Source organism: Astyanax mexicanus, chromosome 19 (genome assembly GCF_023375975.1).
Source record: "Astyanax mexicanus isolate ESR-SI-001 chromosome 19, AstMex3_surface, whole genome shotgun sequence".
Taxonomy (NCBI): domain Eukaryota; kingdom Metazoa; phylum Chordata; class Actinopteri; order Characiformes; family Acestrorhamphidae; genus Astyanax; species Astyanax mexicanus.
In genome coordinates this window covers 19,043,181-19,058,510 of record NC_064426.1, presented here as the reverse complement: position 1 = coordinate 19,058,510, position 15,330 = coordinate 19,043,181, and the positions used below count along the sequence as shown (strand labels likewise).

At 37.9% G+C, this 15,330-nt stretch overlaps 1 protein-coding gene across 1 annotated transcript in view; it reads left to right on the top strand.

The window, feature by feature from the left end:
• The window catches only part of ppp1caa (protein phosphatase 1, catalytic subunit, alpha isozyme a), a 48,442-nt gene extending 33,318 nt beyond the window's left edge, over window positions 1-15,124 (top strand). The window contains exons 2-7 of the mRNA XM_007251022.4: window positions 288-419; window positions 2,108-2,338; window positions 4,624-4,728; window positions 6,779-7,002; window positions 8,613-8,747; window positions 10,142-15,124. Coding sequence (XP_007251084.1) covers window positions 288-419; window positions 2,108-2,338; window positions 4,624-4,728; window positions 6,779-7,002; window positions 8,613-8,747; window positions 10,142-10,258 — 944 coding nt within the window. The 3' untranslated portion in view covers window positions 10,259-15,124. The remainder of the gene's footprint in view (window positions 1-287; window positions 420-2,107; window positions 2,339-4,623; window positions 4,729-6,778; window positions 7,003-8,612; window positions 8,748-10,141) is intronic.
• The last annotated feature ends 206 nt before the right edge of the window (window positions 15,125-15,330 follow it).

The window sequence follows — 15,330 nt, the reverse complement described above, 5'->3', positions numbered from 1 at the left end:
TGTACAAGTGGTAAAATATTTGTGAAAATAGCTAGCAAAACATGCCTGTGTATTTATCCTTGTATTATTTACAATATAATAGCTGTGTATGGTTTAATCATTGTAAATTATTCAAATAATAACGTTCATTTGACTACCTCCAATTATTTCTTGTCTCTCTTTGCAAGTGTTTGCTATTTTTAACATCTTAAGCCTTGCCATTATTCCCTACCATTTGTACTGTGCTTTCAGTCTCACTGTCTGATGCTCATTTATTTATTTTTTTTTTTCCCTTTCACTCTCTGCAGTTAAGGGCTCCCGGCCAGGCAAGAACGTCCAGCTGACAGAGAACGAGATCCGTGGCCTCTGTCTCAAGTCTCGGGAAATCTTCCTCAGCCAGCCGATCCTGCTGGAGCTCGAGGCGCCGCTGAAGATTTGCGGTGAGTGCTTTCGGAGGCTGAGCTCTTTCTGACAGCACTGGTTTTTATCAGCCCCGCATCAGCTGCCGGCCTGAGCAAATGGTTCAGAACAGCTGCAGCCTCCGCTGGCAGGGAAGAATAAACAGACGCGGCTTTTATAGCACGTCCGATCTGCTATCTGGATGCTAATAAACCAGGCCTAGCGTGGACCCTTCGTCCTGCGCTGTCTGTTGCTTTAGTAACGTCACCTGCAGATAATAAACATTTATAAACTCGAGCGGGGAAAAGTTATGCCATCAGCCCGAGCCCAATGGAAAAACAAAGCCATGTTCGTGCGTTTTGTACTCATGAATGTGTGCTGTCTTATCAGTTTTCTTCATTAAAGTACACAGAGATTGTGGAATTGTGTATACAAAAATCTCTGGGAAAAGCCTTAAAAAAAATGTAGATAAAAAAAAAAAAATCCTTTGTTAAATTACTCTCCCAATGATTTTAATGTGACACAGTAAAGACAATTCTGGTTCACACACAATAATATCAGCACAATAATTTTACACGAAAAAAAAACAAACTTCATATTGCAATTTTTGTGATATTCTGAAACAGTATTTTTTGTTATTTACTGTAATTACCTAAAATTATATATGTTCACTTCATATACAGCACGTTTAGGTTAGGTTTTTGCTGTTACATTACTTTTATTTATTACAGTTGTTTTGTTCCACTGTTTTTATTTTATATATATAAGGGGTTTGGACAGTTATTGTTTAGGAAATAGTTTAAAACATTATAAACATTTTGTTATTTATATAAGTACAACATAGTTATTTTGTTGCAGTAGTGTGTTCTTGAAATACAAATCTTTTATTGCACACCTTTACTGGTTTAATGGCAGACTGAATTAAGACGATACAGTGAGAAAAGATAAATTTACCAACAAAATGGTCTATATTGTCTGTGCAATGCTGTTAAATTATGTAAATTGTGTTGCAAAAGTGGTGTTAATTTTGTTTTTGAGTGGGAATGTCCTTAATCTGGCATTTAATTTTTACCATTCCCAATTCTGCAGATTCTATACCCGTTCTATACATTAAGAACACCACTTATATAATCTCTACAAAGCAGCAAAATAAGGAAAATGTGTTTGTCTAGCTACCACCACAATACTCAATAGATGGAGAGAGAGAGAGAGATACTTCATTGATCCCGAAGGAACTTTAGCAGGCAGTAGCACTAGCAGTTACACAACACACAGTAGAAACAAACAATATTAATAGGGGTGGAACAACACAGTAAGAATATAAGATTATACAACATGCTAACTAAGGCTTAAAATTAACTATACCTTATACGATACAAATTAAAATAAAAATGCTGTAACCTTAAGATAAATATCTCACCTACTAGTGGTCAAACTATATAAAATATGAAAGTAACTGTAGATAAGGGGTAGTGCAGTGATACAGAATAAATTGAGAATAAGGGATGGCAGGTATCAGCAGATCTGACAATACTGAATATAAACCTGTGCAAGGTTTGTATTTAAGTGTAAGTATTGTCCAGGAGTGTGAATGTACCATCAAGAGTCAATATTGCCCAGGAGTTCAGATGTACATGTGACCTCTGTATCTCTTGTATCTGCCTCTGTGACCTCTTTTAAAATTTTGGACTATTATTGGTTCTAAAAATCAGTTGTTTCCTCCATACAGGTGACGTCCACGGTCAGTACTATGATCTACTGCGGCTCTTTGAGTACGGAGGCTTCCCTCCAGAGAGCAACTACCTGTTTCTGGGGGATTACGTGGACAGAGGGAAGCAGTCCCTGGAGACCATCTGCCTCCTGCTGGCCTACAAGGTCAAATACCCTGAAAACTTCTTCCTGCTTCGCGGCAACCACGAGTGCGCCTCCATCAACCGCATCTACGGCTTCTATGATGAGTGTAAGCACTTAACCTGGGATGTTCCATCTTGCCCATATGGATCTATGCGTATAACAGGCCACTAATACATTCACCGTTAGACGTTGTTAGATTTATTGCTGTGGATGTACACTTCATTAGTAACTCCATCCTTGTGCTTCTGCCAGCTGACCACTGGGCTACTGTATTACAGTGTAATCCTCCGACTGGCTGGGACAGTATCATATTTTATTTTTTTATGATGAGCTTATTTGCTTTGCATAGTGTTAATTTTAGTGTTTAGAACACTGATGAAATACAAGTTTCATTATGTAAAGGCTGATTTGTTAATGTAAGAAAAATTCTAAACAATAGTCTACGTATGGAAGTGTTTAAATTGCAGTTTTATAAGAATTTCAGTGCAATTTTAGTAATTCCAGTCATGAAGAGAAATTGATAATTGTTTACCTTTTATTGACCCAACACCATATGTTTTTGAATGATGGGCTGTTCTCTCCAAAGCGGTGATCCTAACATGGTTGAGGGTGTTTGGGTTTTTTTTTTTTTTTTTTTAAATCTATATCTAAGCATTTACTTTATAACTTACATGCAGTGTTCATGTCAGTCTGTAAACAAACAGAAAATAATTAACCCAGAATCTGATGGTATTGTAGTCATGTAAACACTGACTTGCACAGTTTTTGTAAACCCCTGCTGCCAGTAATATCATATAATGCAGTAATGTTTTGACACAACCCAAATGTACACACTGTTTGCTACATAGGTTCTTTGAGAACATGAGGGCTATCCCCACATGGGTTGAGTTTTCACTTTCATTCTGCTGCACGGATTCAGGCTGGCACTCTGTGAATGTTTGTGCATAAGGGGATTGCCATTAAGCGGGCTGTTTAGTCATGATCCCTCTGAACCCAGCAGGGATAATGAGGTCAGGATTCAGATAGGCCTTTAAAATAGTCTTCAAATAGGCTGGAGCAATAGAGATGTACAAATATCTGTCCGTTGCATTAAGTAAATCTGAAAGTCAGTTTTAGAATTGATTAAATGTAATGTTTTAATAATCTGTAATTATTATTATCTTTTTTTAAAAACCAAGGATATTAAAATGTAGTTTTTATTTTTAACCAAGAATAGATATAGAAATAGCCAGTTAGTTAAATTAGAATGATTCAGGAAGTTATTTAAATAGGATTATTAAGAAGATGTTTACAGTCTTCAGCAAGCTGTTTAGTTAAATTCAGATTTTTCAGGAAACTATTCGATTCAATTGGGATTCTTCAGGAAGCTATTCAGTTTAATGTGATTCTTCAGAAAACTCTTTGGTTAAATTTGGGTTTTGCAGGAAGCTAGTGGATTTATTGTGGGTATCTCAGGAAGCTACTTAGTTAAATTAGGCTTTTTAGGAAGCTTTTGAATTGAAAAAGGTTCTTGAAACTAATCAATACAGTATCTTTTAAGGAAGCTACTTAGTAAAATTAGGATTCTTTGGGTAGCTATTTTATTTAATAAGGATTCTTCAGGAAGGTACTTGGTAAAATGATGATTACAGGAATCTATTCCGTTAGTAAAATTAGGCTTCTTCCAGGAGATTTTCTATTATATGATTCAATTTGGAGTGTTTGGGTAATGATTTGGATTTAACAGAAGTTTTTTTATTTAATTGGGATTCTTTAGGCTGCTAGTTAATCTAATGTCTTTCTGGAAGCTACATGGTTAAATTATACTTATTTAGGAAGGTACTCGGTAACATTATGATTCTGGAATCTATTCAGTTTAATAGTTTCAATTAAATTGTTTTCAATTATTTGATTAGATTTATGATTCTTTAGGAAGCTATTCAGTCCAGTTGAGTTTATTTAGGTTATTTGGACTATTTAAGTTATTGAGTTTAATAAGGAAACTTTAGGCCACTATTTATTTAAAATGTTTTAATTTGTCAGGAAAGCTTTGCATAGGGTTATTTAGAAAATGTTTGATGCACTAAATGCTAAAGAATCCTAATTGATTAGAATTGTGAGGTCTGATATTAGCACCCTCAATAAAGCCTTGTGATTTAAATTAGACCCAGGTTGTGAGTTTTTCCATTACACCGGTTTATATGGACACTTCTGCATCTGACAGTGCTCATAATGGTGCAGCATCTTAGAATAGTCTGGATCTTGGTGACCCCAAGGAGGAGGAGACCAGGTTTCAGAGAAAGACTCTAGCGAAGTGACTCCAGACTGAATTTAATTACATGCTATTTAATAAGGATTTTTAAATAGCATATTCATGTCCTAATGCTGAGGTGTGTGCATGTGTGTCTCTAGGTAAGAGACGGTATAACATAAAGCTGTGGAAGACTTTCACAGACTGCTTCAACTGCTTACCCGTGGCCGCCATCGTAGACGAGAAGATTTTCTGTTGCCATGGAGGTGAGTGCAGACGGCGGCATCTCTGTGCTTATTTTAATCTGTCTCGTCTCAGAGATGATTTGAGTTTGTGTTTATACTGTTTTATTAAAGTTGTTGAATCTCATGATTCTGCTGGTCTGACGTTCTCTGGTGACTGATGTATTTGTATTATACCTCCAGTATTAAGAATAGATCTTGTGTGTAGGTGTATTGCACCATTAGAATTTGACATTGCATACTCCAATGTGGGTTAACATTCCAATGATGGATATAGGGATTGTCTGGGACAAAGAAATCAGTATGGTGTAAGGTGACCTTTATGCTGTAATCCATTTAGTAACATTACACAAAACCACTCCTATTATTCTGTAATTCTTTAATTGTCTATTACATGTGTCTGACCCACATTGTAAGTGAATATATTTTAATATTAAGGTAAAATATGTAAATAAGTGAGTTTTTTTTTCTGCTTTTTCATTTAATATTCTTTTACACTGTTATCTGGCAGGTACTGTATATTAGGGCTGCAACGATTAGGTGATATAATCAATGATTCTAAAAATACTGACTCCAAATGTTCATTGTTTATTAATTTGTAGCACTAGACAAAGTATTGGGGACAGAAACACAATGGGAGAAGGGTAACAGGCTCAATCACACAGTTTACACTTAACTCGACCTGCGTCTTCATAAGTGTTTAAACACAACAGATTACATTTCCTCAGTAATTGGCAGCAATTTTCACATTTAAAGGGCATTTGAAACATTTGAAAGGCGATGAAATTCCAAATTCCATATTTCTTGTTGGAGCCTGGCAGAAATGATTGTTCCTAATTGACTACCATACAGCCGTGCTGTATATCCAACACATGTTTATGTTCAACCAGCAATACAAGAGTGAAGCTTTAGATTTTTTTGGTTAGAGCGATAGATCTGTGGGGATGAGAAAGGAGTGACTGTAGCAGTGAGGATAGGGAAGAATGTAGATTGGGTATTTCATACCACTTGCATAGGATATCTTTAAGAATTAAGGATGTGTCTTTTCTTTACTTTTCAAGGAACACTTATTGTTTTTCAATTTTTATTATTTTTAAGCCACTGATCTTGTACTGTCAGAAGTTCAAAATTTAAAATTATTCAATGTCCTAAGTAAATCTTTGTCTTTGTAACTAAGCTACTGATTAGGCTGAAACACTAAAGTACACCTGTAAAGAGGAATACCACTAATTTGATCAAAAGTTTGGGGATAAAATGGTTTTAATGTTGAGAAACTTACCAACTCTTGTTTCTTTAGTTTTTGTTTTCCTTTCAGTTTAAACATGCCTGTTTAAATGGTTAAAGACTGTTGCTTTTAATAGACATTATGCCACATTTTGCTTGTGGGCTTTACCTTAATGCCTATAGTGTTGTAATTTGGGTTTAACTTTGAGACATCCACAAATTATCAGGCTTTTCACATGCATTTTTGGGCAAGCTGAGCTATAAAACAAAAAAAAGATGGGGACTGAGTCAGTAAAGTAGTATTTACAGAATTTTGATTATATATATGATTTGGCTTATTATGCAAAGGTTAGGCAGAATTGAATTCTGGTCCTGCTCACTGAGTGTTGCGTAGTGTGTTTTTCTGTACTGCCGATCTTAGAGTAGCAGTGATTAAGACACTATCCCTTTCTATCACGGCCAGTTGAGGGTCAACATGATTCCAAAGCTGCTGTTTTAAGGTAAAGTGCTGCATAATGTTTCATTAAAATGCACTGCACATATTGCACTGTGTCCCGGGCATCAGGCAGTGTATTCACAACCATTTTGATGTAATAACTTTGAGAAGCTTAATCCCTCTAAAAGCTCCCTCACACAGACGTCCAGTTCCATTCACCAAACAGTAAACAGTTCTGACTCAGCACGTTTTCATTGAACCACTTTCATGTTAATCCACTTTGAATGACTCTGTTTACATCTCCACCATTTAATTCTGGAAAAAATAGGTGCAATGCCCTCTAAAGAGGTTAGCCAGTCCTGATGCAGCTCTAACCAATTCCCATTGTGCATTTTCTTTTTTTCCCCTTGTTAGGTCTTTCTCCAGACCTGCAGTCTATGGAGCAGGTGCGGCGTGTGATGCGGCCCACAGACGTGCCGGATCAGGGCCTGCTGTGCGACCTGCTGTGGGCTGACCCAGATAAAGACGTGCTGGGCTGGGGCGAGAACGACCGTGGAGTCTCCTTCACTTTCGGTGCTGACGTGGTGGCCAAATTCCTTCACAAGCACGACATGGACCTCATATGCAGGGCACATCAGGTTAGATTTTAGACAACTCTTTTACTTCACAATTTAATTCAAATTCAACTTTATTAACTCCTGTTGGGAAGACTCCCTTAGAAAGTATGCAGCCTTTCTGATTGGCTTATGTATACTGAACATGTAATTAAAAATAACTGTATATGCAGTGGTGGCAAATTCATAACCAGAAGGTAAAAATCCTTCCTGGAATTTTGTTTCAACTGCCTGGAAATCTCTGCTCTTGGAACCGAGGATGGGACAAAATATTGATATCATTATATATTGTAGCATTTTCATTTGTGTTGTATTGTGTCAAATATCAGTATATTTATTGATTCATAGGTGCTCTAAACTAAGGCCCAATCCCATTTCAACCCTTGGCTCTACTCCACTGTTTTGCATGTGTACATCTAGGGGTAGGGGTTCACGATTCTTGTTTTGCTGGAGTGGGAGGGGAAACTATTAGGGCCCTTCAAACGGAGATTTTTAAGAGGCACACTCAAAACGGAGGGATATGAAAATCACTGGCAAGATGGCATTCTTTGGCACAAGTGACCAAAGAAAACCACAAATTTGCATATTTTCCTTGTTAAAAAATTATGATAGCCACTATATTACCATAGATTTGTGTGCGATGACCATGTTTTATGTCCATTTTCTTCATAACAAGCATACAAAAATAGTTCGTCTGAGTAGCAAGCTTGCTTTTCAACAGACTGCACAGGTTGAAGCATTTAAGGTGCAATGTAAAAATAAAATGAAACAAAAGCTAATTTCAGCTCCCCATCATAGAACAACTAAGGAATGGACAATAATAATTAATTGCTGCACCACCTGTGCCCTTTCTTAAGGCATATGATGCCCTAAAGGTAAATAGTTATCCAGAATCTAGGTTGCTGAACTTTAGCACGCCACTGCTGAAGCTATGTCTGTATCAGATACAGATACAGGTTCCAATTCTTAGGGGGAGGATTCTTACCCCTTCCTCTTGTAATTCTGTTCCAAGTGGAAGAGGTACACTCAAAAACAAGGGATAGGAATGCGAAAGAGAAATGAGATTGGGCCTAAAGCTTGCCCACCTTCCAAATTTTGTGTACCAAAGTTCAAAACTTCTTTACTCCAGGTGATGGTGCTAGTCAAATAAATAGGGTTAAAAAAGTAGTTTGTATTCAGTAACACAGATGCTGTAAAGTGTCAGAGAATTGTTTTGCGATACATCGAGTGTAGTGATGCCATCATAATTGTGGGCAGTGTATTGAGGTATGTATTATTATGTGAGATGCTATGTGATTCCCACCCATAATTGGAATAAAATCCTGTGTTTAATTTGCCACCATTTCAGAACTAATTGTCAGTTTGGACAAAAATGGCTTCCATAAAGACCAAAAAAGGTGAAAATCCATCTACCCCATAATAGACTCCACACAGTGCTGCCTCTGCTGTGAGCAAAGCTCATGCCGCTGAGGTTTTTCCAAGCTTATGAATTCTCTTAAGCTGCTTTGATGCTCTTCCTCTACAAAGCGTTCTGCATCTAAAAGCTCAGGCCACTGTGTGATAGGCTTTCTACTGAGCACAATCCACTCCGGTCAGATCCAAGCCAATGATAAAAGCTCTTCCTGTTCCCGCAGGTGGTTGAGGATGGCTACGAGTTTTTTGCTAAGAGACAGCTGGTCACCCTGTTCTCTGCTCCAAACTACTGTGGAGAGTTTGACAATGCTGGAGCCATGATGAGCGTGGATGAAACGCTCATGTGCTCCTTCCAGGTAAGAGGACATGGCATTACTAGTGCCGCACTGTTAATTGTGGCAGAGCGCGCAAACACACACACATACACAATATAATAATGTCAAAAATGTTTCTTTATCTTTGGTGACTGTCTATTTCCCAGCGACACACCTGTAAAACCATTGCTGCTGCAAATCGACATATTTATTCACATTCACATTCACATATTTATTTACATATTTCTGCATATAATTTATGCTGGCAGCCATGTTTAGCAGTCAAATGTTTTCCATTTTCTCCCCAATTTACACGGCCAATTACCCAACCCACTCATTAGGACTCCCCCTATCACTAGTAATGCCCCAACACACCAGGAGGGTGAGGACTAACACATGCTTCCTACGATACATGTGAAGGTAGCCACCACTTTTTTTTTCGAGCTGCTGCTGATGCAGCATTGCCGAGCAGCCAGCATGCTCGGAGGAAAGCGCAGCGACTCGGTTCCAATACATGAGCTCAGAGACGCCCTGTGCTGTGGAGCGCCAAAGAGCGCCATCTACCCATCCGAAGGGCCAATTTTGCTCCCTCTGAGTGCCTGCTGCCAAATTTCTTTGATTTTTACCAAATTGAAAACCTCTGGAAAATAATCAAGAGGAAGATGCATAATAAAGAGCAATTAAACCAAGCTGAACTGCTTGAATTTATGTGCCAGGAGTGCCACAAGTTATCTAAAAGCAGTGTGTAAGACTGGCCTAGGAAAACATGCAAAGACACATGAAAACTGTGATTAAAAACCAGGGTTATTCCACCAAATATTGATTTCTGAACTCTTAAAACTTTATGAATATGAACTTGTTTTTTTTTTTTTTTTTTTTTTTTTTTGCATTGTTTGAGGTCTGAAAGCTCTGCATCTTTTTTTGTTATTTCAGCCATTTCTCATTTTTTTGCAAATGTTCTAAATATTTTTATTTGGGAGAAATGTTGTTCATAGTTTTAGAATAAAACAACAATGTTTATTTTACTCAAACATCTACCTATAGATTGCAAAATCAGAGAAATTAGTCTCTTAAATTGTGTATATAATTGCTACACTCCCCAGTGTGCATCCTTACAGGCACGTCCCCAACATCCCCACCGTGCTTATCTGGTATACATACTCCCTTTTCTATATGATCAGTATTATTAAAATATGTAATGTATGCCTGACCTCATTTTCTTTTCGGTACACATACGCTGCTCTTTCGAATGTAGGTGTGTGTATGTGTGTGTGCGCGCACAGTAATCGCAGTGGAGCCAAGCATGTCTCTTTCTCTGTGCAGAAGTGCTCACACTCTCTCTGTGGGCGTGTGTGTCTATATATGGTAGCTCTAAAGAAAAGCAGCCTCACTCACCCTCCCCTCCTTTTTTCTCTCTCTCTCTCTCCCACTGCTAGATCCTCAAGCCTGCCGATAAGAAGCTGTATTCGTACGGAGGAGGAGGAGGAATGGGCTCAGGGCGTCCGGTCACTCCGCCGCGCAATTCTGCCAAGGGTGGAAAAGCCAAGAAATAGCACCAGCTGGACCACCCCCATTAATCCCACCCCCTTTTAAAAGGAATCCTCCTCCAGTGTTTTATCACCTAATTTCTGCTTGCTGCGCCCGTAGCTGACGGCTGGCTTCTCTCTCCTGCTCTCGTCCACACCCGGTGTCTGTTGATTTGAAACACACACGGACGTTTAGAATGGAAGTCAATGAAGCTTCTGCTCATTGGCTGCTGTTTTAAGTGGTTTTGAGTCTATGGTACATTACAATGTTACAAATGCAGCCAGATCGATATTAGCTGAAAAACACTGGAGCAGTCCTTTACCCCTCTCGCCCTCCACCCTACCCCACTCTCTACCTCCCTGCTTTTTTCCCCTTTGTCACCAAATGGCAACAAAGCAAAACAGTACCCAGGGTTTAAAGTCCTTTCTCTCTTTTTTTTTTCTTTTTTTTTTTTTCTCTCATTCTCAATTGTTTTTCCTTTTCTCTTCGATGCAGTGAGTGTGTGTATGCGTGTATTAATGTGAATGGACCGTCTGTGAGGTTTGTTATACTGTTTCTTCTATTTGTTTTTGTTTTTTTTATTCTCTCCTCCTTTCTCTCCATCTCTCTCTCTTTCTTCTACCCATCTTTCTCCCTGCCCTCCCCACTCACTGGCCAGTCTCTCTGTCCCAGAAGAGTCATGCTAATGGTCAGAAGAGAGCGAGGGGCGCACCAGTGGTCCAGAGAAAGGCGTAGGTGGTGACCCTTTTCTTAGGTGTCACTTTTCTTAGGTGTCACTGTTTCAATGCTGAAAACACACAGCTGCACATCCTCTCTTAGGTAGTGGTCTCTGATTGAATATTATGAACTGTAACACAGATGTGTGCGCACACACATGCTCTTTCATATTTCTACACACACACATGCCCACCCACACCCCCTATGACTGGGAGAGTAGTTGAAATGTGCAGGAAGATGCTGGCAGCATTGCGTGGATGTGCGGTGACTGTATAAAGAGGGAAGAGCTCGCCACAGGTGCATCATTTTCCATTTAGAGAATCTGTGATTTGAGAAACAATCATGTTGAAACTGTTGGTTTTTTTTTGTTTCTTTTTTTTTTGTTTCGTTTTTTTGTTGTAGATGGATCACAGAAGCTTTGAAACTTTCTTGCTTAATTTGTGTTTTTCCTTTTTTTTTTTTAGTCTCTTTTTTGAATATCAATTATCAATAAAGAGAATTGTTTATTTAAACATCCTGCACCATCCTGCATCATGTGTACCTACCTACCCCTCTTTCAGCTGCCTCCGGTTGCTTCTTTCTTTTTTTCTTCTCCTTCCCACCTTCCCGTCTTTTGGCACTACTGTGTATTTCCTTCTTGGTTTTAAAAGTTTTGCTCTTTAATCTGTTCTGTATTTTGGGAGGGGACTAAACATATCTCACTTCTAAGATTGGCTCGTTTTTGCTGATTGTTGAAAGATGAATGGATTTACACATGGATTTGCCTATTCCCGCTCTTCTTCTTCCCATCTGATGACCACTATTTGGCCACAGCATCCTTGAACTTCCTTAAAACTCATTCCTACCTTTGCTCCACACGCTGCTTTTCACAAAATCCGTCCATCTGAGGGTTCCACCCCTTCTTGGGGGTCTGACTTTTTCACACTTCATGCTTGGACTCTCACTTTCCCCTCCTTGTTTTTCCTCTTTTTTTTCTGTCACTTCTATTCCAACCCGTTTGCTCTTCGTGCAGACTTGCCAGGCTGGATTTAAAGTTTGACTGGGATTACTGTGGAGTTACTGCTGTAATTATTTAAGGATTTGGGAATCCTTTGGCCAGCCTCACGGACTCCTGCCTCTGATTCCGCCAGATGGCGCATTTCACCCCCGCTGACTTCACATTTCCCACGTTTCTGCTGTTTCTCCATTACATCATTCTGCTGAGGTACTGAAGACTGGCTGAGCATCAAATCCTGTAGTAACACTGCCTCCTGCTGGCCATTGGTGGTGGTGCTGAGCCAGGGGTGTTGGCTTGGCACTATTTGATACCGTCTCCCCCACATAAATTCATGTCTTGGGCATGATGGGTACAACTTTTGAAGCAGAGCTTTATTTAAACATTTTAAAATGGTTTAAATGGTCTGTTTTTGAAGGACTGCATTGTCTTATCAATAGCAGGCTTTGTTTTTAATGTGTGAAGTTATCAGGTCAAAGGAGAGCCATGATCTTTCACTAATGATTTTTTCCCTCATTGACCTCCACTTTTAGACAGCTGTTTTAAGTCATGCTTAAGCAAAATGCTGAAACGTGTGTTCTATGTGTGTGTGTTAAAAATGTGCCGGTGGAAAATGGAAACAGGGCTTAAAAGGGCAATACATACATGCATACTCTCTCTCTCCCCATGTGTTGATTTTAATATTAAACCATGTAGCACAGCCACAATCATCAGCCATGTTAAATTCAGGCGAGATAAGTGAATGATATTGTTTGTTTGAGATCATTAAGCTGGTTTGGACACTCTTTTAGCTGTAGCCTCACTACCAAAGCCTCAGCTTGTAGTTAGTAAAAATCACCAGGTCATTTAGGTTAAGATGTTGAGCTACGTTAACTTTTAATGCAAATTGCTGAACACAAATGAATTGGTTGAGTGTGTTGGCAGTAGTTCACACTTTTTTTTTTTTTTTATTAATTATTATTGAAGGAGCACTTTATCAGGTTCGTCTCGAAAAAAAAAAAAAAAAAATATGGTCATAAAAATTGCCAAAAAGTCAAGGAAAAGCCATGGAAATGTATTGGTTAAAACTGTATAAACCCCATTTATGCTAGCTAAACATGGCTAGGCTCGGTAGTATCTTTCTATCTGTCCTCAAACATTTCATTGTATTTAGGAGATACTTACTCCTAAAGGTGAGTCGCACTGGCTTACTGACTGACCACAATCCTAACCTTAGTTAACAGTTTTATTCACCTAATTTTACCAATATACACCTCCCCATGTTAGTTAGTTAGCTAGTTTACGTCGCTAGGTAGCTTAGCTTCTTTGCTATCAAGCTGAGGCTTTGTTTGTAGGCTGTGTAGCTCTGTCCACGATGAGGGGCTGTATTTTGTTGTGGTTAGTTCAGAACCTCATAACTAATACGAAACCTTTGGAAGGATATAAGTAAGTTTTTCTTTGAAGGTGGAACTTGGTTCATAATAAATGTTTGTTAAAAGCCTGCTTTAACCCTCTATACCATGATGTTGCACTAAGGCAACAAACCACTGTTTTGGTAATTACACAATCCTCTTTCATTTTTAATGTTATGTTTAAATATATAATGTCACAAGACAAGCCTCCATGAAAGAAAATGAGAGAGAAGAATTTGGTTTAACATTCGACCTGGAGGTTGAGTAATGATTTTAGCAACCAAAGCCACATAGAACGAAATATCAGTAATTGATTAGATAAATATAGTATAACATGTTTTACATTTAATAACCTTGAAGATACAATACTGAAACATGTACATGTGCATCAATATGTATTGAATTATTTTGAGGTTTTAAATTACATTTTAATTTTAATTGACCTATTTAAACAGTGTTTTTGATTTGCTGTCTTTTTACATCTTTTTAAGCATTGCTTGTTTTCCTTCCAAATAAAATAAATATCATGCTACAGAGGGTTAATAGAGTAGAAGATCCCTATGTATATCAAATATTCTTAATTATTCTGGGAAACTTAGTTTCTTTCATTGTCTAGAGAATTAATCTAAAGAAATTATTAAATAAAAAATTGTCTCCACATATTTATCCTTTAAGATAATAATTAACTATGACTACAATATAATCAATTTAAGAGGGGGAAAATCTCAGATGTGTTTACAGGCAGAGTTGGGTTGTATCTATATATAATAATAGATTTAATTATTACAGAAGACTCATTTCTCCACCATGTCCTATTGAGAGGGGTCCGTACACATACACTTACACACGCTACAAACAAAAAAATCAAATTATACAAAACACATAAAAAAACATGCCAGTTTTTTTTTTTTTTTCGTTATACATTTTAACAATTTTAGACCATATTTCTTCTTCCAGAGTTACGCTTTTTATAGGCCAGGTTTAGTTTCAGCAGCTACAGTTTGTGTGGAGTGTGTGAAATTCAGACGGGGGTGCTTTAATCATGTTGAGGATCATAATTGTTGTCTGATGGCCATTGCATTCAAAAGGCAATAGTCAAGTTTTTATAGCCTCCCCCCCCCCCCCCACCCAGTTCCACTGAATCCTCCTTTTTCTGTTCCCATCTCATTCGCTGTGCTCACTTGGGTGGGGGTGTGGTTTGAATGGAATTCCATGTGATGTGTGCGATGGGAGTGGGGTTAATATATGGACCTTTTTAAACATTTTAATACCCAAATCTTTGGGACCGAATAAATACATGTTATACAGTCAGATCTTTGGGCTGTCGGATAAGAGGCCCTCTATCCATCTGTCATCTTCTTCCCAGTGATTGTGCACATTTCTAACTATTTAAACTACAGCATCACTGATAGGAAAGATTTACTATTATTATTATTATTATTATTATTATGATTATTATTGATTATTATTATTATCAGTTTTATTTCTGATCTGTTGTTTTTACCTGATGGACAGCAGTGAGGTGATTTAGATAATGTATGTATTTTGTTTTATCTTTGATGACCAATCAGGGATGTTCTTTTCCTCCATGCACTGATGCTGGGTGACCTATAATCATTTTAACTGTAAGATTTTGAAGAAGCGAGTCGGCTGTTTTGAGTGGGAGGAAAATTTAAAAGTAAGAAGTAAACTGTTTTTTTATGTCATTTTGTTTTTTTTTTTTTTTTCCGAATTATCACAGATCTTCGTCTTTCTGTTACCAGGTAGAAAATAAAAATAGCGTATTTGTACTTGCTGGTTGGTTCTTTCATTTCGTGTTTCAATACTATACATAAAGATGATGGGTATGTCCTTAAAGGAAAACTCCGGTGTAAAATTTACTTTGGTTGTAGTAAAACATGATCATCAGTCCTAACCTTTTGTTGATTAGCCCACCTCTGTTTCTTCCGCAGCTTCCCAAGAGCCAGCAATGTTATTCAGTTTGTCCAAACACCCT